This window comes from Drosophila grimshawi, unplaced genomic scaffold (assembly GCF_018153295.1).
Source record: "Drosophila grimshawi isolate 15287-2541.00 unplaced genomic scaffold, ASM1815329v1 contig_1367, whole genome shotgun sequence".
In the NCBI taxonomy this organism is placed as follows: domain Eukaryota; kingdom Metazoa; phylum Arthropoda; class Insecta; order Diptera; family Drosophilidae; genus Drosophila; species Drosophila grimshawi.
In genome coordinates this window covers 11,655,448-11,679,066 of record NW_025062889.1, presented here as the reverse complement: position 1 = coordinate 11,679,066, position 23,619 = coordinate 11,655,448, and the positions used below count along the sequence as shown (strand labels likewise).

Below are 23,619 nucleotides of genomic sequence, written 5' to 3'. Positions count from 1 at the left end.
CTTTTATTATTTCGGATTGGCACCCAGTTTTTATGTTTGCGTAGCATTATCAAAACAAGGGGACAACGCACAGGGGTTGACTTTGGCTCTCCTCCTTTGCCCCGTGCCTCCTGTGCTGGTCCTGCTGCTGGCCTTAGCTTTCGGCTTGGCTAAGAAAGCAGCAAAAATCAACAGCTTCGCGTAACACAAAGCAAATACAAATACAATGGCGACCGGCGTTAACTCTTGGCGTCTCTGTCGCAGTCACAGTCGCAGTCGCAGTCGACGTCGCAGTCATTGCTGGCAGCGACAATGGCATCTTCTTTATCGTTTGGCATTTCGCCCATTTTAGTCATCCATGTTTATGTTGCGCACAGGACGATGCCAAAGCTCAAGCTTTAGCTAAAGCCACCCAGTTAGTGTGCCACCCCTTGAACGAACAGAACAACAACCCGCCATCCCCCATCCCCCATCCCCCATCTCCCATCCCCTAAGCCCCATACCCTTAAATATCATTTCTGCCCCGGAGGCTGTGCGACCAAAAAAAAATTACGCAGCCATTGAACTCAATGCGTGTGCATTTATATTTGTGTGTGTGTGTGTGTTTGCCCAGAAATAAAAGCCAAATGCATTACTAAAAAAAATATGGCCGAATCAAATGCATAATTTTCATATTAATTATTACAAAATATATATTCAATATATGTTATCAACTGTCTATTCTTTTTTAATAATAAATATCTAAAGAAGATTTTAGACTTATTAAAAACATATATACTTAATTATATCCGACTTTTTTTAAAATAAATATCTGCTTAAAAATATTTAAATTAAAAAAAAAGGCTCGCAATTTATTTAATTCATATTTAAAGCCAATCAATATTTATTTCCTTGAATAACTTTTAGCATTTCACAAATCGAATATATATAATTTTTTTCATTTCATATATTTGAATGTTTTTCGCATTTTTCGCTGTTAGCTTTAAGTGGCAACAAACAACAGTTACTTGAAGTTTTCTAACCAATTGATTTTCTTTGTACTTAATTTAACTGCAGCCGCTGCTGTGATAAGAAGAGCTGTGGTAACCGCAACGAGACGCCATCGGACCCCGTCATCATTGATCGGTAAGTAGCCGCATATCAAAATATATAAATCCACATATATATAGATGTATATATATATATATATACATGTATCGTTTGCAACTCCAAACTGATGTGCCATAGCACAAAAGATGACATTTTAAGCTGCTTTTCATCATCGTCGCTGTGTGCGCTTTTTATTTGTGCCTGTTTTGCGGCTTGTATGCGTATCGTTGATTTATTGGCATTATTATCAACTGCAATATAAAACATGATGCGGCAACATGGCCAGGACCAGGACCAGGGCCAGACAGCAACAGGGACATATGACAGTTTGAGCTCTGGCAGCACACGCTCTCTCTCCCTCTCAATCTCCCTCTGTCTCTGTCTCTTTAGTTCCTTCCCTCTCTCTTATGTTGTAGGAAAAGCGTTGAAGCTCATAGCAAGCCAAAAAAAAAATATATATAATAAATACAAAGTTCATCAAAAATGGCAAACGCAAATTCTATTTTCATAAATTGTGAATTGTTGGAATTGTAAATTGTAAATTGAGACGAGTGCAGCACTCGCACAAGGCAATCTGACACCCAACCCCCACACCCTTCGATTTTGACGCTCCTCCCCCCGCCTGTGCCTGTGCCTGTCACGTGTCAGGCGAATTATGTTAATTGTATGCACATCCTTGCGGCTGCCACAGCCACTTCCCTGTCAGAAAGACCGGCAGACCTCCAGCCGGGAGTGCGTCGCTTCTAATTGGCTTCGGAAATATTATTAGAGAGAAACACAAATTGTTTGCACACAGCACAAAAAAAATAATACATTTATATATAAGTGGCCACAGTAGGCGGGCAAAAGGGGGCCGAGATTAAGACTCAAGAATATACATTTCATTCAAATTATTTAGGGTCCTGTGAATGTTTTTGGATAATAGTGTGCGAGTGAGCAAGTAAAGTGAGTACTTCTCAAAGAACAAGAGCTTAATTTATTGAGACTGCATTGAGGGTTATACTTCATTTATTAAACAATACATTTAACTTTCGCATTGTGATGGAAAAACTGTTTTGAATAGCATTTGGGATGTGAATAAAATCAAGCAAGAAAATTGATTTAAGCTGAGAAAGACATTTGGGAAGCTGCAGCTGAGTATAAGAATTCAAATAGATAATTGCTTATTAATCAGACTGAACTAACTATTTCCTAGTGATTATATATCTATAGTTATATATCTACTTAGAAACAAAACTCATTCAACAGTTGAAATGCATAATTATCACTTAAGCCAGTTTTTAAATTGAGTACATTTTCACCTCAATTGAACTAAATTGATTTGAATCCAGCCAAGTTGCATTTCTTAAATACTACATGTCCAATCTATTGTTGAACATTTTTGCATAATCGTGTTACCCGTGAATAATTCGAATGCCTTATTGGTCAGCTGGGGCCAAGCCACAGACTTGTGAAACGATTTCCACGATTGCCGATTGAATCGCACCTTATGCAGATAAAGATCGAGTGGTTGGATGGCAAAACAACATCATTATCATTACTAGTGGACCATCATTGATTATCACGAGCTGCGGTGGTCCCTTCGATTGGATCAAGAAACGGGTGTTTAAAACTATTTTTCTTTTGGCCAGATTTGTATATGGTAAAGTCGTTACCAACGATGGTGGTATTCTGCGAAAACTGCAGTTAAATACCAACTGGCCTCGAGCCACCAGCCAACTAACAGCAACAAACACAATAGCAAATACAAGTGACTTAATGATTCTATTACATATTACTTTGCTACAAGGGAAGCCAAGACCAAAAGACTTAGACGAGAGTCGGAGTCGGAGTCGGAGTTGGAGTTGGAGATGGACTCATTTATGCCTTGGCTTGTTACTGGCAATCAGACCATAATTGGTGTCATAATTAAATTTAATTGATTGCTTCTCGTGGTATTTTGAGTTATGTTGTCTACTTAATGTGCGAGAAGGAGAACGAGATGGAGAGAGAGGGAGAAAAAGAGAGAGACAGATTCTGCTTCGGTTTCAGTTTGCAAATTAGGAAATCTATTGCAGCAACTGCCTAGCCAAGTTAGTTGTGCACTCAGCAAAGAAATAGATTCTTATTTTTACAATAAATACACAAAAAATGGAATAATTTTTCAATTATTGTAAAATAATTATTAGAAAAATTAACTTTTTATTTGGAATTTAGTAAATTCATTTTGGTTTTCAGAAATTGTACTGCTTTATTTACTTAAACATTTTTGAAATGTAAGTCAAGAGTTCTTCAACTGAAGTTTACTTTTCTAAATTCGTAACCATGTCAAATCAATCATAGTTTTTGTGCAGTGTACTTGAATCAGTGCAAAATACACAGTTTTTTTCTGGCCGCATTCAATTGGTTCGGCAAGATCAGAGCTTCTCACATTTATGATCTTGTTAAAATTGCTGAGCGTGTTTTGCAGCACGCTACGTGCTCCACAACGCCATCCGATCCGTTGCAAGAACAGTTATTGTGTGGCAACTAGCCAGCAGACTGGTCAGTCCCAACATCCCAACCGATCTAAACTGGGCTGATATCCACGTGCGGAGGCGCGACACTTTGCGCTTGATATTTACGATTATTAATTCATTTTTCGCCTGTTTATTTGCGCAATGCGAACGCCTTGTTAGCCAACCGGCAAACTGGCAAACTGGCAAGCTGGCAAACTGGCAAGACCAAATTGGTTAATCCCGCCGCAGCACATTCCCAACAAGATCGAGCTTCGCTAGCTGGACACTCGGCACATGTCGCATTTGTCAGTTGGGCTGTAACTTTTGTCGGCAATGGGCAGAGAATCCTCATCCGAATCAGAATCAGAATCAGAACTGCAGCTACAGCTTGAGAGGCGCATATCAATCACAGCTTCCCCAATCAGAGCATGGGGCGGCATGGATCACAGATTTGAGTTTTGCTCATCCTGTTGCAGCTCCTGTTGCCGCTCCTGCCTTCTCCCTTCTCATTGATATGTATGCCTTGCAGTAGATCATGCCGCCAACTGTGTGTGCCTCGTTCTGCCTTTGCGGATAATCTATGTGGTCGCAACTAAATTTTGTGGCACAGCCGACATGGCCTAAAGCGCTAACTTGGCTGGGGGTCCCGCACATTTTGCCACTCAGCCAGCAAACAACAGCAACAACGATCATTGCCTGAAACTTGTCACTGAGCGCGCAACAATTGGAACTGATTGAAAATTCCGACTGTGGCCAACAGTCGCTTGCATTTCAAAGTGGCTCGTTGCTCGGTTTGGCTTCAGTTGGCTAAGCCAAAAACTGATACATATGACAACAACAACCGGGCAGACAAAACGCCAAACACATCGCCCTCCCAGTTGTTGCTACTGTTGCTGTTGCTGTTGCTGTTGTTCATGCCACTTGCATGACGCTCGAACGTGTGCCGTGAGAGAGCTGCCACCAACAACAACAACAACAATAAGGAGTCAGTCAGTAGCTGGTTTGGTTTCCACATGTTTTATTGATGAATTTCTGTTATTCATGCAACGATCGCCAGTTCTCAGCCAGCCAGCGAGCTTTACAGATGCCGAAATTGTGCACACAATGCTCTATAAGATCGCACAGTGGGGCAAAAGTAACGAACACTAATCGTAATTCATAAACGATTACAAAAATCAAATCTACTTCTAACTTGATGTGATATTCCCATCGATATCACAAAAATATTAACTGAGGAATGATTAATAGATTGGCAGAAGTTTATTTATTTTATTTTCTACATTTCTACACTTTTTCAAAAATAGATCGAATAAAATAATGAATAAAAGTTGCATCTGATGATATTTTTTGGAATGTAATTGAAATTCACGTTTGATTGAGTTGAATAAATATCTAATTAAATATCAATAAAGTGAATTTAATTAGCGTTTATTTAGCATTAAAAAACAATTTATTGTCCTTAGATAGTCAAATTTGTAATTTTTGGATGTAAATATAAACAGTCTTTCCTTTTTTAATGCTTTTTTAATAAAGGACAAGTAAAAGTATTCTTCTATATTTGTAATATATTAAAATAATAAAATATTTTAAGGTATTTCGAACTACGAAGTTTAAGATATACATCATTTAAATTTGAGATACTCAATAGTATATTTTTTTTACCCGTAATCCATGCTCAAGCTTATTACTTCACACAACCTGTAAAGCAGTTGCAATCTACACACAGATCATTAACAAATATTTCAACAAATTACATCCAAAGTCGTCTCAATCTAATTACGATTAAATTTAGTTGTAGTTATTTGAAGTATAAGTCACAGTACCTACATATATAGATGGCTTGTGGATTTGCAATTACCAGCGGCGTTTGTTGAAGACTGACCAAGCTGCAGTCTTGCTCTCCGGCCTCCCCTCTGCAGTCTTCCTCACCAGCCTCTCTCTCTCTCTCTCTCCGCCGAGTCGCTCTCCTTTTCCAGCTCCGTCTCCGGTTTAGCTGCAAGTTGAGGCCAGCTTTTATTTATGATTTGCGAGGACACTTGGATCATTGTGTGTGGATCGATTGCAACGTTTGCTACGCTGTTTTTTTTATTTTATTTTATTTTTGTTTTGTTGTTGTTTTTTTTTTTAGGTATGCGCTTCGTGTGTGTTCCATAATTAAGTGAATTTAAAGAGCACTTCGGTGGTGGTCGCATTGTCGCCACCGTGGATTCTCTGCTCTGCGGTCTCAGTGGTCAGCTGTGGCATTTGTTGTGGTTGTTATTATTGTGGTGGTTGTTGCTGTTGTTGTTCTCATTTTATTGGTTGTTGTTGCTGTTTGCGACATGTTTCCCCTTTTTTTTCACACATTTTCGGTGTTGGCTGTTGGAGCTTGAGTTCGAGTTTGGATTTGGGTATTTTGTTTTGCTTATTTGTTTGTTCAATTTTAATCTCGTTTCATGTGCCCATTACGAGGCACATCTGGCGTATGCGTAATGACGCAAATTATGCCAACACACACAAACTCATAACTCCTATGGCCATTAATGATTATCGCGTGTCAATTGTTCGCTTCGACTTTTTAATTTGAGTAAATTGTGCGCTGCACTTTAAGGAACACACAAACCAACAAACAAACATCGGCAACAACATCTGTTAGGGGAAAAAAGCTGAAAATTGCCATTTGCAAGAGTGGCTGGTCAAATTGATAAAGAGAACAACAACAACAACAAAAAAAAAGCTAGAAACTCGCCCCGCAAGCCAAAACAATCCGAAATTTGCCGCTTTTGCATTTATCTACGTCATTGGCATTTTCTTCGCTTTATTTCAATTTTCTGTATTTTTTTTACCTGCGCGACAAATAAACTAAGTGCAAACTTACAAGCAAAGGTGGGCAAACGCCCCACGCACCCGTCCACGCCCCCTTTTACCCCTTAAACCCACTTCAACTCCACGTTTGGCGACAAATAAAATTGATGTTTTTGTGTAGTGTTCAGTTGGTTTACAGTCGCGTCCAAAAATATTTGCATAGCAGCTTTGCATATTGTGGATTCAACTTATGCTTGCACGGCTTAGCATTAGGGACTTTTAAGTTAGGTTTCTCTGATTCATTCTCAAGTTATATTAACAACAAAGCTTTAGCGATTAAAAGTTTAGTTAAAATGTTGCCGATCTTGCTGCTTTGTCCAATATACCTTGCCACGACTGTTGTTTAAGGGTATTGGCTGCGTGTGGCAAGCAAATGTTTTTGTGGCCATTGCATGCCTTGATAATCGCGCTAAAAATGATGACAAAACTGCTGCTGTTGCTGTTGCTGCTTCCGCTAGCTGCTGCTGCTGCTGCTGCTAGTTGTGGCTACAATTTTTAATTTTCTAAATGCATTCAGGCACACCATTCGATTCCTGTTCCAGGTAGTTGGTGTGGGTGGGGCAACGATGGGTAGAAGGGCGGTTAACAAATGGACGAGGACGAGTTTGTTGCACGAATGTGCGAATGAGTGTCTGCTATATCACTCTCTCTCTCTCTCTCACACTCTTTGGGGTAGCTACTCAAATATTCAAAGCGACGCAGCAGCAGCAGCGAAAAAAAAAATGTGAATAAAAACGCAGACACAAATTTGACGGCACTTGTGGTCAGCAATCGACAGGCATATGAAATATTGGGCAGACGCCGCAAACAGACAGTCAGACAGACAGAGAAACACAGAGTCTGCCTGAGAGCGGCAATAACAGTTAATTATCTATAGAGATAATACCGCTCGTATATTTGCCTTTTTATCGCCAGACAATTTCCCCATAGATATCTTTTGAAATTGAACTCGCTGTTCGCTCTGACAATTCTGCAACCAGACTTGTGAAATTTCTTAGCCCGGTTGCTGACTGCCAACTGCCAACTGCCGACTGCACTTGATTCGCACCTCATAAATCAATGGGGGCATCGAATTGAATTTTTGCATTTCAAAGAGCTTGCAATTTGCATATTTGTTGCCTGTCTATTGAAATTGAATTATTAATGCAAATTTTCACACGAGCTCTCTCTTTCTTCCTGTCTCTCTCTCTCTCTATATATATATATATATATATCTATCTGTATATCTCTCCATTTAAATGGCATTCGTTGCGAATCGTTAACTCCTGGGAAAAGCAGTTTATTAAATCATAAATATATTTATCTATATATGTATGTCTATCTTTAAATTGCCGATTAACATTTGTGCGCTTTAAAAACGATTTGCCAAAAATTACAATTGCTCAAATGATTTGCTTTGAATTTAAAATTACTTAGATAACTTTTCAAATGTCCTTTTATATGTTATTGAGGAACAAATTCAAAAGTATTTATATTGTTACAAAATATATAGATTTTTTTGACTTATTTTTAAAATTACAAATGAGCAGCAGCAAAACTCCAATTCTGGCTGTCAAATAGTTTAGAATCTAAATAGGACCAAGGGTATTGTACTTGTCAAATGGCTTAGATTGACATGGATATCCTTCAAGATTTAGATATTTAAACAGTTGCTTATAAAACACATATGTCAGTTGAAATATTATACATACGATTTACATAGTTTGGAGTTACACATCTTGAGAGACCCAATGAATTAACAATCATGTTGTGTGAGCGAAACTAACTGATGTGCATAATTGAAATGACCGCGATGCTATTTAAAATTTACAGATGCAAACATTTCGTCTGATTAGAATCCGTCGAATGGAGCCGAGTTTAGCTCTTGTTTAGGCCATTTCCTCAGCCATTTACGCATGCTGCATAATTAATTACATTAAAAGCGTTAACTGGCAGTCAACATACACACACACACACACACAGACACACACACAGACACCCTTACATGAGTAGGTAGCAAATAGTTAGCATAATTTGGGCATTTCAATAAGGTCGATAATTTGATGGCTCAGTAGTTCGGCAAAGGTTAAGAAGCGGAAGCAAAGACGCAGACCAAGGCGAAGTCGAAGTCGAAGGCGACGTTGTCGCTGACAGGACGTAAGGATAAGCATAAAGAGTAGCAAAAAGTTAAAGGCTGTAGGCACACAACAAGCACACACACGCACACACACACATGCACACACACACATGCACACACACACATGCACACACACACATGTGCACACACAGCTGCAGATACAGATATACACACAAAAGAAGATACATTTTGTATTTGTATCTTTGTCTGCTTGTAGCCTTTATCGATGTCTGATATTTAACCTCTATATATGGTATTTTTATGGTCACACACACACACAGAGACACACACACATGTTCAGCATGCGTGTGCTTACAGAAATAATCAGTTTAAAGATGAAGAAATCGCAAACAACAAAAACAAAGTTGCCATTGTTGTTGCTGTTGCTGCCCGGTAAAGCAAAAAACAACAAGAGCAACAACAAAAACATTTACGAGGTATTTCCCTGGTCCCAGCGGCATGACATTGAATCCCAAAGCAACCCCCAACACACACACACACACAAACGCACACACAGCCACCCACACACGCACTGAGAGAGAGACAGAGAGAGAGAGAGAGAGAGAGAGAGAGTAAATAAAGACGTACCCACAACAAAACGCAACTCTACCAAAAACTGTGAGATTCATTCACCAAAATGAACACTGCCAAAAGAAAGCTCTCTTTTTGCTCTCGAGCGACAGCAACTCACTCAACAATTATGACTCACAAAATTGTGACTCACTTTCGCTTTCGCTCTCAGAGTCTGTGAGCAGGATTAAGCGCAAGTGTTTTCAACAAGTTCCCTTACAAATCTTTCTTTGCTTGTTTTTTGCGCTCTTCCGGCAAAAAAAAAAAAATATATATATATAAAAAAAAAAAAATAAAGGATGAACCACAGGCGAAAGCGAAAGCGTAACAAAACACAAAATACAAAACACAAAACACAAGAAAACACACACACACACACACACACACACAAACAGAGCATAAGTAGAAAACCGCCCTCAAAGTCTATATTACAATGCAAAGACCCCAAAAGCTATGAACTCTCAACGACAACAACAACAGCGACAACAGCAACGAGGACGAAGACGTTCAAGTCCAAGTGCGATTTTGATAAGGATTGTGTGACGACGCGACATTGAGGGGGGGCGGTGCTGGTGGTTGGGTGGCAAGGAAATCTTTACAACTGCTTACGGGTTTTTGGGTTTTCGCTTGCTGTTGCTCGCTGAGCCAGGGGCGGGGGGGCATGTTCATAGAGATTGGGGTCCTGCGGGCTGTTCATTTCTGTGCGTGCGCCGCGAAGCGTGCAGCGTTAAGTCGAGAAAGAGCATAAATAAATAAAAGTTCCAACGACAATAGAAAACAGCAACAGAAACAGAAACAGCAGCAGCAGCAGCAGCAGCAGCAGCAGCAGCAACATCATCAGCCCTGAACCTGAACCTGAAACTGAACCTCAACAAAATGGTGACGTTCGACGCCATCTTTTGACTGTGTATGTGTGTGTGTGTGTGTGGATGGGTGTTGGTGTGTGCGTGAAAATGCCATGGAAATGGCGCCAAAGTAAGTTTTCACAGTTTTGGGCGCCAGTGTCCCTGTGTGCACTTAGAAAAATTATATACAAACAAGTAGCTGGAGTGATTTTTAAAAATTGTATTTGAAATACGCAAACTAATCGTTTTTTCTACTTTAGCTAAAATTTCGAAATGCAAAGTCCTCAAATGAATATATCTATATATATTTATTGCTCCTGTTAGCCTTTTGAAATATTGGAGAGTTGCGCATAACTTTTCTAAAAATAAAAAAAAAAAATAGAAAGATATAAGAAAGGAACAATTTCTTCGTCTACTCCCTTTTCAGTAAAAATTAATTCCTAATTTTTTGACAAGCAGTTTAAGAGTAAAAATAAATAATATATTATTCAAATAATTAATTAAGGTATTAGATCACAACTTCAACAAACTGTATTTCATCAATTTCAAAGTTCGTTTTAAAAACCAAAAACTTGTATATAGTTTTCAGGGCAATTTTATTTCTCTGAGTGTACACGTCCTTCTGCGTTCGTTGCCTGCCATAGTCATTGAGTTTATGCGGCAATAAAGTTGAAAATTTTGAATATTATCGTTAGTGAAAAATTAGCGCCAAGTTGCCCGCAGCTAAAATACACATATACAGACAGACAGATAGACAGACAGAGAGGCAGGCAGAGAGACAGACAGACAGTAAAGACTGACAGACAGACAGAAATTGTGGTAGCTGTTTCTCACCTGGGCGATGGCGCAAATGGCGTGCGCCAGAAACGCTTTGGGCCACATTCTGTTAACGCCATCTTCAGCTCCCACAATGGCTGCGAGATAACATCGCCACTCGACAGCTCGAAGCCAAAGAACTGGCAACCCAAAGCGATTTATGTGCCTGCGTATTCATCATTAAATTGTTGTGCGAGCGATGCAAAGATAATGCCTGTTTTTGTTGCTCTTGTTGCTATCATTGTTGTTGTTGTTGTTCTTGTTGTTAATTTCATTGGTGCTGTTGCTGTTGTTGTTGATTCACAAATTCACAGTTAATCGTTGAAACATTTCATGGAAATTCAACACAAATCGCCAGAAGCTTGTTAACTTGTTTGTTTTTTATTTCAATTGAGAGCGCTGTGAAAGGCGAATATTTATATATTATAAATATGTCTATAATTATCTCAATTTGGACAAGTGAAAATCGATTTGTTAAGTGTATTTCAATCATCATAACTCAACCAAAACATAACTCAAACGAGGTGTTTAATCCAAGAAAGAAGTTGTTATTCAGGAAAATATGTCCGAAAGACTAATCTAAATGCTTGAAATATATTACTAGGTTTTTTTCTGAATGTTAATTATATTTTAATAATTATTATAACCTTATACAAATTATGTTCGCCATTTCGCGTACTGTATCTCAATCCGAATCGAACTCAACATTTAAAGCCGTGGCAGGTACTTAAAAATGTTGAATAGCGATTGGCAGAGCCCGCGGCCACGTCTTCACCCCCTCACCCACCCACACCCACAGGACACCACACCTCCTCTCACTCTCTCTCTCTCCCTCTCCAGGCAAATATGAATGACCAATTATGCAGTTCGTTGGGTCTACGTGCTCCAGTTGCCAATGGGCTCAATGGACGCTATTCTTGGCCATTTAGCTGGCCATGGACAGAATGTCATGTGCGGGCGTTTGATGATGCGTAGCTTTTCATTAAATGAAAAATTTTCGCGTGGCTGGCAATCGAGAGAGGAGTGTCAGGACAACAAAGACGAGGGCGAGCACATAAAGAAGGCAACGGAAACTTTGTTGCTGCTGCTGCTGCCGCAGTCAAAAAGACAAAGATGGAGACACTTTGATTTATTGGCAGGACGCGAGCTGAATTTTTAATTGCACACACAAATCGCTTAAAGGTCCGAGTTGCCCCAAAAATCCTGTCAGATTAAATTGAATCAGCAAGGATTCTCACAGAGTCATTGCTATGCAAAGTGAAAAAAAAAATCCTAAAAACGATTTATGCTGCAAGCGTTGTACATTCGAGGAGTCTGGGAATTTATGCGTCCTGTCAGCATATTTGAAAACATTGTAATTCAAGCGTGCGACTCGAGATACTTCCGAGAAAGTCAATTAGCTGCCCCTAAAGATGCACACACAGCGACAGATATTGAGGGTGGTTGCAAGTGAAATTAGTACCATGAATGATCCGTAATAGAGTTAACCTAAGCTGCTCTCAATATATATATGTATATATATCCACTCGATACGTATTCAAATTTCAGTTGCAGTTGCATCTGTGAGGGTATCTGCCACAATATACGTATGTATGTAACTCGATATTGCATCTGACAGATACACGGCGCTCCAGTCCCTTGAGGGACAACCGATGGCCGTGTTAATGATGTTTGTTGTCGATGCTGTTGTTGCTTTTGTTGTTGTTGTTGTTGTTGCTGCTGCTAGTGTTGTTGTTGCTGCTTCTACAGTGGATAAAAAAGAAAAATAGAAACACACATCTGGTTTCATTCCCAGTCCGCTGTCGAAGTCAAACTCAGACTTTTAACAAGTTCACAATCAGCTCACAACTCAGCACGCGTTGCTGTATATAAGTAAAAAATATATACATATATATATTTATATATGTACATTTATGTATAAAGCTCACATTTAATTTCGCCTTCACTTAAATTGACTGATAAGCCAAAATTTGGCTTTTGTGTTTTTATCGAATATTCACTTGAAATTTCCCATATTGAGCATTTCCAAAAATATCTTTTTGCGTGCTATCGCCAAAAATTTGTTTTTTATTTATTTATTATGTAATATTTAATGCATGAGTATCGCAAAGAAATGTAAGAAGTCAACAAACTTGTATAAAATGCAGATATTCCTATTCGACATTCGATTTTTGGCTAGCTTCGACGCATAAGAATAGCTTAATTTTTACTATTTAATATAAAGATCGAACATTATTTTTAATGAGATCTAAAATAATTTAAACTAAATTTATAATTAAAGTTCATTACAGTATATTTATAATTTGTAAGAAAAAGCTGTTGAGGTAGTTGTATAAAAGATATTTCGGCATGGAGTCTAATTAAATATTATTAAATATAAGTTCATCAAACTCTGGTCTTCCGAAACTACAAAATTCAATGTCACAACTGGGATTTGAACGTATTCAATCGTACTCCAATCTCAATCCAATTTGATTGATATGTTTTCAACCTTAAATATTTTTAATTATTTAACACTTCATCTAGTCTTGCTGAGGTAGTCTGAATAATAGTATTTTCCAACTTGTCTAAAATATATGCATATTTTTGGTGCACCTTTCAACACATCTCTCACATCACTCAAGAGGACATCCTCTTGAGGAGCACTTCACAATAACGACAATAAACAAATTTATGACACATTAACCGTCAATATGCGCATATGCAGATGTGCGCCTCTGGCCTGTTCCTGTTGTGTTCCTGTTGTGATCCTGTTATGTTCCCCTTGCCCCAAATTCGAATACCGAATCGAGTGACACGCCTCCTGCACTAATTTGTCCAATTTGTCGAGTGAGAAAACAACAAAAATGCCACCAAAAAAAATACACATAGAGACTGAGTACTGAATATTGCCGCCTGCTGTGGCAACAGCAGCCAAATATTATTTCAGCAAATAAAATCAACATGGAGTGTCGGGCGGGGATGTGGCAAAAGGGCTGTGGGTATATTTTACCATTTAAATGCGCGACACACGGGTGTCAATTTCGAATGTATATATATATGTCCTGCCTGCAGGACATTCCATTCGCATAACTGTCACCCCCAAGTCCAAGCGCTTATCACACGCTGCGCTGTCGCGCCCGAGGCAACAACTGGACCGGCGGGTCGGGTGTGGGGAGGGTAGAGAAGGGAGAGTAGCAGCAGCGAGAGCAAGTGGATTGACTCAGGCCCCGAGGCCAGACACATCTGCTGCAAAATGATTGTGTGGCAGCAGCACCAGCAGCAACAACTGCAAAAGGCGCAACCGATCATTAGCAGCTCATAAAGAACAAGAAGCGCTAGCCTCAAACTGTATCTGTATCTATATCTGATTAACTGGATCGTAAATCTTAAACTTCTTTTTTATGAGTGAGACATAAAACTCTATATATTTCAGCAATTATTAATTAATGCCTTTTCATTCTGTGTGCTTGCAGCTTTTTTCTCAAATTCTTCTTGAAGTGCAATCAAAATTGCCTCAAGAATGCTGGCAATCCGCGGGACATGAGAAGATTTCAGGTGTGTCTCAATCAAATTGAATACCTGAAGACAAAATATAATAACTTACAATTGAAATCAAGTTGTCGATATTAAAATGAAAGAGATCTTCTATAATTTTTCTAATTTTATATTTTCTCTATTTCTCCCTGCAAAGGTTGTCATATCCACCCAAGTGGCCGTTGATGGACCACTGCTGGCCATCTCGGATAATATGTTTGTGCACAATAATTCCAAGCATGGCAGACGCGCTAAGCGATTGGACACAACGGAAGGTACAGGCAACTCATCCCTGTCCATTTCCGGTCACCCCCTAGCGCCCGACAGTACCTACGATGGTCTGTAACTAAATTCCAAATTAATTCGATCCGTTTAGTTTAGTTTAGTTAGTTTCTTTCTTTATACTTTCGTTTACGCGAAACGATTTCCTTTTTTTTTTTGTTTTGTTCTTTTTTATATTTCCTCTATGATTTTCTTATCGATTCTGTAGCAATTGGCAAACTCAAACCCATTTCTTCATTTATTGTGCACTCTACAAAAAAATATGCCCAAGTAGTTAAAAAATCGACCTAGAAATAACAATGATATCTCATAAATTATTTAGATATTTATGCAATGCAAAGCGTCTATTTGAAAATTTCAAAAACTTTATTTTAACGCAAATTTTCTTTTTAAGCAATATTTATTTCAAAGAGGGCGATTTTCCAAATTCTCGGGCATAGATATTTTTCCAAGTGTACAACTCCCAACCACTGCAACCCACTGACCCACTCAACTAACAACATTTCTAATGCTGACCCACTTTTAGGCCTCTACCCACCGCTGCCCGTGGCCACGCCCTGTATCAAGGCGATATCGCCCAGCGAGGGCTGGACAACAGGTGGCGCCACCGTGATCATTGTGGGCGATAATTTCTTCGATGGTTTGCAGGTGGTGTTCGGCACCATGCTGGTGTGGAGCGAACTAATCACATCGCATGCGATACGGGTCCAAACACCGCCCAGACACATCCCCGGTGTGGTTGAGGTGACGCTCTCCTACAAGAGCAAACAGTTCTGCAAAGGATCACCCGGTCGCTTTGTCTACGTCTGTAAGTAGTGACTGTGAGACAGCCACGTGTCCAGGTGTTAACATGTCTAAGCTTTCCGTTTCGCCTCAAGCAGCACTCAACGAACCCACAATCGACTATGGCTTCCAGCGTCTGCAGAAGCTCATCCCACGGCATCCCGGCGATCCCGAGAAACTGCAAAAGGAGATCATACTCAAGCGGGCCGCTGATCTCGTTGAGGCTCTCTACTCCATGCCCAGGTAAGCGTCTCAGCCTAAAGCACTCGGCGCCTTGCGACAGCATCCTCTAATCCTTGTGCCCGTTGCTGCAGCAGATCGCCCGGCGGCTCCACTAGCTTCAATTCGTATGCTGGTCAGCTGGCGGTGAGCGTACAGGATGGCTCCGGCCAGTGGACAGAGGATGACTATCAGCGCGCCCAGTCGAGCAGTGTCAGTCCACGTGGTGGCTACTGCAGCAGCGCCTCAACGCCCCACAGTTCGGGTGGCTCCTACGGGGCCACAGCAACCACCGCCAGCGTTGCAGGCACTGCGAATGGTTATGCGCCTGCACCGAATATGGGAACGCTCTCCTCCTCACCCGGCAGCGTCTTCAACTCCACATCAAGTAAGTCCAGCAACAACCTTGTCGTCTGTTTTCCCTCAGTCTATAAAAAATATAAAATTTATACAAATTTGCTAAACTAGTTTTGCACATTTCAAAGGCTAAGTGCACTCAGGAAAAAATATATAATGTGTACTCAAATCCAGTAGACTCAATACTGCTTAATAAATGAGCTTGAATTTAGAATTTAGGAACGTTTTATTTTCATTTAAAGTACAAAAATGCTTGTGATCAGCATCATGTACTTGCTCCGAGAATATCTCTTTTTATTTACTTTGAATTATTCAATTTTAAAATCAAAATTGCATGAAAATAAAAAATTATATATTTACATATACATAAAACCGTTGGAACTATATTCTAACTAAACAAATAATTAAAAAAAAAAGATTAGAATGCTGATTTTAAATCGTTTTATCGAAAATATATATTGTTTTTTATTATTTGTAGATGATTTATGTTTTATTTAACACTCTTAAGTTCTTATTTTATTTAGCCCCCACTCCATAGAGTCTATATATGTATGTATTTATTTTATTTTTGCTTATTAGTTAACCACTCAAAGGAAAACAAAAAAAGAAATAAACCAAACAAAACAACTTACTCAAAATACTACTAACTTAAACACCCCCCAACGCCCCCGCCAAACAAAAACAAAAAAAAATCCAAGTGAAACAAAATTGCTCAGCAAGTGCATTTTCGCCATTAATCCCTAACAGTGTCCATGTCGACGCCTTGGCATTCAGCTCTTGTGCAGCATCATCATGTCGCCGCCGCCTCCACCCACCCGCATCACTATCCGCATCCGCATCAGCCCTGGCACAATCCTGCCGTTACAGCAGCGACAGCGGCCGCAGTTTAAGTGCAACAGCAGAAGCAGAGGCAGCAGCAGCAGCAGCAGTAACAACAACAGTATATCATTATGGATCAGGAGCAGCATGCAACATTGGAGCAGCTAACACGCCCACACAACACACACACACACACATACACACACATCACACACACGCACACTCATAGAGCACTAGCTTATCGGGCAGCGACGCCCCCAAATGTGGCAACAACAACAACAACAACGGCGAAACAATCTCATCGCGTGGCGCCTGTTGACATTGGGCAAGAAGAGTTCACTGATAGCAATGCTGCACTCAACCAACTCCAGCGATAACGACTACGGTGAGTGGGTGTGTGTGTGTGTATGTGTGTGTGTGTGTGTGTGTATGTGTATGTATGTGTGTGTGCTTTCGTCGAGTTGTGTCGGTCATAAAAAAAAAGAACAAAACACATTCACCACAACAACAACAACAACAGCAACAACATCAACACACAACTAAAACAAAATTCAACGGTATTTATAATTTCTTTTCAACATTTTTTTAATATAAGTTGCGAAATTTGTTGTTCTAAGTTTTTAACTAAGTTTTCAAGATGGTTGACAAAGAGTTAGAACCAAAACTTTTAGGGACATGTAGCAACTTCCCACAGATATTTATATATATGTATATATATATATGCATATATTAAAACTGAACAGTTTTACAGTAATTGAAGGGCATTTTAGAGTGTGATTGCATTTAAATCTAGAAACACTCTTTTGGATCAAATTCATTTAAAAAAAAAAGTACTAATTAATTATGTTTATATATATTATTATATACTAAATATATTATAATATTATTATGTTTGGGTAATAGTTAAAAGTTTTGAAACAAGATTCTTGCGCGAAGTTTATGATTAATTTTTATCTTATAATATTGCAAATAGAAATGGATAAAATAGACAACGAAATAAATTTAGGTTAAGTTCGGAATTACTTATCGAATATTACTTATCAAGTATTTAAACGAACTAAGCAAATACAATCCAACCCACTTTTAATTCGTATATAGATCATTTTGCCAAAGCTTTCATTTCACATACAAGTTTATAATATCTTGGAAAAGTTATTTAATTATTTCAAGCCGTGGCTTCAGACACTGAACATTTTTCAATCAGAAAAATACTAGATCTCCGAATCATTAGTGTTTATGGATTGTATAAACTTACATACATCAATATTCATTAATTAAATTAATTCGATTTTAACGATTTGCTATTTCAATCTTATCGTTTCAGGGGTCAGCAGCTTGAGCTTCAATCCATTTGCCCTGCCCACCTGCAATACACAGGGCTACAGCACCAGTCAGCTGGTGACATCAACCAAATAATATTATTATTAAATGAGGCTATTGGCCACTGCTCTTGTTTCCGCTGCGCCGATGCCCCAAGGACCGTGACGATCCTTGTATCCTTGAACCCGCCCCCGTGGTTGTTGTCGTTGATCGCCAGCAAATTAACCAATGAATCAAATCAAATGAACAAAAAAAGACGCTCGAAAGTGCAATAAGCGATGCAAATGTTTCCCCAAATTCAAAACAAAAAATATTTAAAATATACATTCATCTATTTATTGTATAAATATGCAAAATGAAAAAAAAAAAAAAAAACGAAAGAAAACAAACCGCTGTTTATTTTTGATTGATTACTTTTTATAAATGTCCTTGTAAATTATTGAAAATTCACAACCCAAAAAATAAGTTTTTAAGTCCATATCACAAATAACTGAATACATATGAAAAACAAAAAGCAAACGCATATCATATCGTGGGCTCTAAACTAAGATCTAAGATAATGCAGTGTCTATAATCGAAACCGGAATTAAATTTTCAGGCGGGTCGGTTTCTAGCACACTTCAGATTTGCTTGATTAATCGATATATGTACATAAATATATATATATCTCAAATATTTATTGGATATAATAATCGGAACTGTGAATAGAACAAATTATACCAATTTACATAACTACCATATGATGATCTGAAAGTAATACGAAAATAATATTATACAAAAACAGAATAAACTTAAATCAATTTTTGGATATATCTAAATGCTTGTATACGAAAATTAAATACCAAAAAATAAATAAAAAAACAAAAACATATATACAAAACAATACATCGTGACATTTTTCGGAGATCCATTAACAAATTATATATTTATCATATCTCATATCATTTTCCAAAAGTTATACGAACAAAATTTTGATAAATACGCATTATTTTTTTGGTATTGCCGAAAACGATGTCGAACTGACAGAGTAGAAAAAAACCATAATCAAAATGATATATACCTAAATAAAAACATTAAACAAATAAACAAATAAAATGCAAAGAAGAAAAGGTTGGGCTAGCTAATTATACCCAATTATATCCAGCCGATTGCACTGTATTTAATAAATTAATTAACTTAACATAAGGGATACTTATCAAAGATTTTGGCAGACATATCGTGCACTTAGTCGATCCCATCAGAACATATAAGCACACACCTACAACTACACACACACACACACACATTCATATTTAAAATTCATACATCATTTAGTCTAGACTCCAATAACTAACACATCCGCTATTCAAAATCGAAGATTAATCAACTAACGATTAAATGCCCAACATTTGTTGACTAGAGCTTAAGCGTAAACATATAAATATACATATGACAAGTATATATATATAGACGATATTTGGGGGTGCATATACATAGTAAGATTATTGTTTATTACTCGATCTGTAGGGTTTATTGTAATTGATATTGTATTATATATGCATATTGCTAGAGACACATACATTTATTGAAAGCTATATAGAAGCAAAAAATATTAATAATATTGCATTAATGATACAAAAGAAATATTTCTAGTTTCTAAGCATTGCATAAGCCATACAAATTAGCTCCAGATATCGATTTGTAAATTATAATTCTAGTAATACTCTCTGTTTTGTAAATCTCAACAAGTTATTTAAATAAAATTTATTTAAAACATACATAAACTAATACCATTCTCAAGGTATTTCTTACAATTATTTACATATTAGATAATCGGGTAAAATCAAGTAAGTGCTGGGATTGCAGACAGTTTAGAGTTGGTCATTACGATTCTAATGCACCATCACCTTCGAAAATCTGTCAGGATTTGGCCGAGCTAGGGCTAATTTTTTTTATGCACATTCGTTCTTGGGCTCCTTGCGATTCTAACGCACCATGTCCTCCCAAAATCTGTTAAGATTTAGCTCAGTTAAAGTAATTTCCGTGACACATTCGTTTTAGCTTATTGCATCATCCTAAAAGTATGCTATGATCCTTCCCCAGACTTTTTATAGATTTGAATGTTCACTGTATGGAATCCATAGAATCTAGGACATCAATGACAACTTCGGAATTCTTAGGTAAATTTATTAGCGGTCTGTAAGAGTTTTGCATTAAATATTTGACGTACATTCTAAGTTTATGTATATGTATATAAACATATATATATATTTGTATATATTTATATATATATATATGAATATCCACATTAATGTGTGCTTAAATTTATTGTTCCTACCTAAGAATGCTGTACGTTAGCATAAGTAAACATAAACATTTGTAGCCTACATGAATAAATCGTTGATAAGATAGTACATGTTACTTTTTCTGTTTTTTTCCTTTTTTTTTTTTTGTTTTCCTCCCATTTTGTTGGGTAAATTTGAAATGATGAATAATCATGTGTAGTTTATGCTTGTTCTACTATTCAATTTTAGTCGTAGTCTCCTCACTCTCTTTGTACAGTAACTCATGAATTTTGGAGCGCACGTACATCTTGCGGCTAACCGACAATTGTCGCATAACAGGCACCAGGCTCAGTGCAAAATAGTAGTCATCATCCTTGAGCTGCTGCTCCTGCTGCTGCTGAATGACATAGCTCAACTGTTCGCTGACGGTGGTCAGGCGTTCAATCGATGTTTCCAAGTTGTTTTTCAACGTTTTTGCCGCACTTGTGGTTCCCGAGACGACAGTGGCGACAACTGGCACTGTGGTTGTCCTGTTGCTGCCGCTGCTCATCAGTGTGACTTTTTCGCCGGATTCGAGCATCTCATCCTCGACCACTTGGATGGGACTGTAGCAAAGCGGATCTTCACTGTAGATAATGTCCTTGATATCCTCGCTGACCTCCTCGTTCTGCTCGTACTCCTCCCACTTCTGGGGCAATGCACCCGTAATCGATGCGTGCACATCGATCTTTGGTTTCGCAACCCGAATCGGTTCGCGCACCACCTTTGCCTTGGCAATGCGCGATGTTTTCTCTGCAATAAATAAGCAAAATGTAAATTGAATATCGGTTGAGCTATGCTATTGCTATGCGATAAGTCAGATGTCAATATATATTTATGTTATTGCCGGCGCCATAGCCAGCTGTGATGCAGGGCTGGGCGTCAATTTACCGATAGTTTCCAAAGTTTGTGAAGAGTCGCTCGGGATCGATAGGTTCGTCAATAGGTCAATAATTGTGTGTTGCGATAAGCCCGCCATTTTTTCGCCTTTTTGTTGTGTGCACATACCTTTCTTTAGCGTAATGACCGCGTTTCGGCTAAGGGGCCGTTGCTGTATAGGATTGACAATAACCTCGTCGGAATGCTTGTGCCTCAAGTGCGTCCACAGATTGGTTGTATTGTTGCCCTTCAGATTGCTGGCCATGCCGCCACGCGATATATTATTGCCACAATAGCGGCAGACCGCAAAGTTTTCGCACTCCTCATTGATATCATAATGCTGCCACACACTGCTAACGCGACCTTTAGGCATTTTTATTGCGTTTTATCTACAAAATTACTTTGCACAATTACAATTACAGATTTTTTCCACCAAAAACGCAATAGCGATGTTAGCGTTGCTGGCTGACCGTGTTGGAAAACTCTGGGGCAAAACAGTGTTGCACAATGTCTCATCGAACAAAACAAAGGGGAAAAAAAACAAATTATTTATTAACCACAAATTAACTAAATCAAAAATTTTTTGCAGCCAAACGATAAAATGATTTGTATTTTAGCATATATCTATTATTATATTTCGATTCTTTTTATTATTGGGTGGCGACCTTGCTATTCCTATTTGCATCTTGTGAACACACGCACAGCTGACGATTCTCGATTTTTATTAACACCCAAAAAGTAGGAGGTGCAATTTTTTTTAAAATCCAGTGCCAGCAATACCCGAAATTATTCAGCATCCCGTTAACGTGGACTACAACACTATTAGGACACACACACAAACCAGCAGAAATTGTGGCGATGACAACAACAACGCAGCCCGCTCTCTGAACACGCGTGGCAGTGTGAGGGGGCGTGCGTGAATATCAGATCCAAAACTTACCGTTAGTCGTGTGCAAGCATCTATGGCGCAAAAGGCTGCCGGTCCCGGTTTTGCCGCTGTACGACAAGAGATCGCCACAGGTTTTACAGCAGGCATATGGCTCAATGCGATCATCACAGGAGACCAGGTTAAAGAAACGCCAAACACAACTCTTTGCATTTCGTGGCTCGACCAGCTTACAGCGCTTGTCACCCGATTTCAGAAGACTTCTCAGCTCCGATTTCTTTTCGACATGCATTGTTGTCGTCAAATTCCTATCAAATCAACAAATAATATGTAAAACCCAAAATGTAAAAACTACTTTGCGACACGCATGTCACGATTTTTAGTCACGCACAAAACCGTGTTGTAAAGCACGATGCACCAACAAATATGCGAAAATTTACACCACTGGCATAGTTCGCAGCAAGCGACTGTGACGTCACAGGCCATTGAGTTGACCATTAGATAAATTAAGTTGACCATTAAATAAATAATTAAAAAATAAGTTATGATGATTATAGAGCTAAGAAATTAAATCTCTCTTAATATATGGAGAACACTAAATAAATGATAGTTTTTATTTTTCGATATTATTGTCATATAGCTGTTGTGTGATTTCTGAATGATTCAAATGAGCCCAAGCACCGATAACAAGTGGTAGTCGGCCGATAGATCACTGACAAATCTTTATTAAGAATCACACTACCAGCTGCTGTTTATTTTAATCCTTAATATTACTTCTGTGTGAACGCGGATACTTATGATATTAAATATCATTGATAGCTGTTACCTGATAGTCTGCAAATAATCGTGTTTAGAACAGCCACACACTTGATAAAATGTAAATGACTCATTTATATATATATAGGTATATGGTGAGCGCAATTATACAATTCATTTAATCACACATGTTTAATAAATATTTAAATATTTCAAGAATCAAGCACATAATGAAAACACAGTCGATTTGCTACAGCACGGCAACAGTTCGATCAAAAATCGAAACTGGCGAATTTAAGGTGATTTCCAAGCGAAGTCGAAGTCGAGTGTGGAATGTATTTTCCCGGGTTGTGGATAAAAATGGAACGGAACTCAGGAATGTGGTTTGCCGATCATGTCCGAGTATCTTCAAGTTCCACGGCAGCACTTCGAATTTGGTTAGGCACAAGTGCTACAGAAATGCCATTGATTTTGGCCAAACAGGCTCTGATGGGAATAAGCGAATATCCAGTGATCTTGAAATGAGCACTGAAGATCAGGATTATGGCGTTGATTTAGATCCACTGGATGAAGTGAAGAGTTCCGACGCATTGCTGGATGATGAGGACACAAAGGGGAAACTTGCACAAGCCCTCGCCGAGTGGGCCGTCGAGAATTGCCGAGCCTTGGATATTTTCGAGGACACCGGATTAAGGAAGCTAGCAGCATTATTTATTGAACTGGGCGCTTATTTTGGTACCCAAATCAAAGTGGATGATCTCAT

The 23,619-nt window shown here is 38.5% G+C and overlaps 2 protein-coding genes across 5 annotated transcripts in view; one reads left to right on the top strand and one right to left on the bottom strand.

Annotated features, from left to right (window-relative positions):
• Positions 1-18,355, top strand: part of LOC6560088 (transcription factor collier) — a 35,254-nt gene extending 16,899 nt beyond the window's left edge. The window contains exons 5-11 of one of the 2 annotated variants that reach the window (XM_001986492.3): positions 1,036-1,104; positions 14,192-14,273; positions 14,410-14,590; positions 15,061-15,342; positions 15,413-15,560; positions 15,635-15,924; positions 18,037-18,355. In XM_001986492.3, coding sequence (XP_001986528.2) covers positions 1,036-1,104; positions 14,192-14,273; positions 14,410-14,590; positions 15,061-15,342; positions 15,413-15,560; positions 15,635-15,924; positions 18,037-18,128 — 1,144 coding nt within the window. In that variant the 3' untranslated portion in view covers positions 18,129-18,355. The remainder of the gene's footprint in view (positions 1-1,035; positions 1,105-14,191; positions 14,274-14,409; positions 14,591-15,060; positions 15,343-15,412; positions 15,561-15,634; positions 15,925-18,036) is intronic. The other variant, XM_032734664.2, reaches the window with a different exon arrangement.
• A 2,117-nt stretch (positions 18,356-20,472) lies between these two features.
• Positions 20,473-22,532, bottom strand: LOC6560087. Of its 3 annotated transcripts, none has more exons than XM_032734988.1 (2): positions 22,155-22,532; positions 20,473-21,088 (listed from the first exon to the last, which is right to left on the bottom strand). In XM_032734988.1, the coding sequence occupies exons 1-2, from the start codon at positions 22,390-22,392 to the stop codon at positions 20,532-20,534; spliced, it is 795 nt and encodes a 264-aa protein (XP_032590879.1). In that variant the 5' UTR covers positions 22,393-22,532; the 3' UTR covers positions 20,473-20,531. The 3 variants fall into 3 exon arrangements, with proteins under 3 accessions (XP_032590879.1, XP_032590878.1, XP_001986527.1); XM_032734987.2 differs by lacking the exon at positions 22,155-22,532 and adding an exon at positions 21,227-21,763; XM_001986491.3 differs by lacking the exon at positions 22,155-22,532 and adding an exon at positions 21,344-21,759.
• Positions 22,533-23,619: the final 1,087 nt, after the last annotated feature.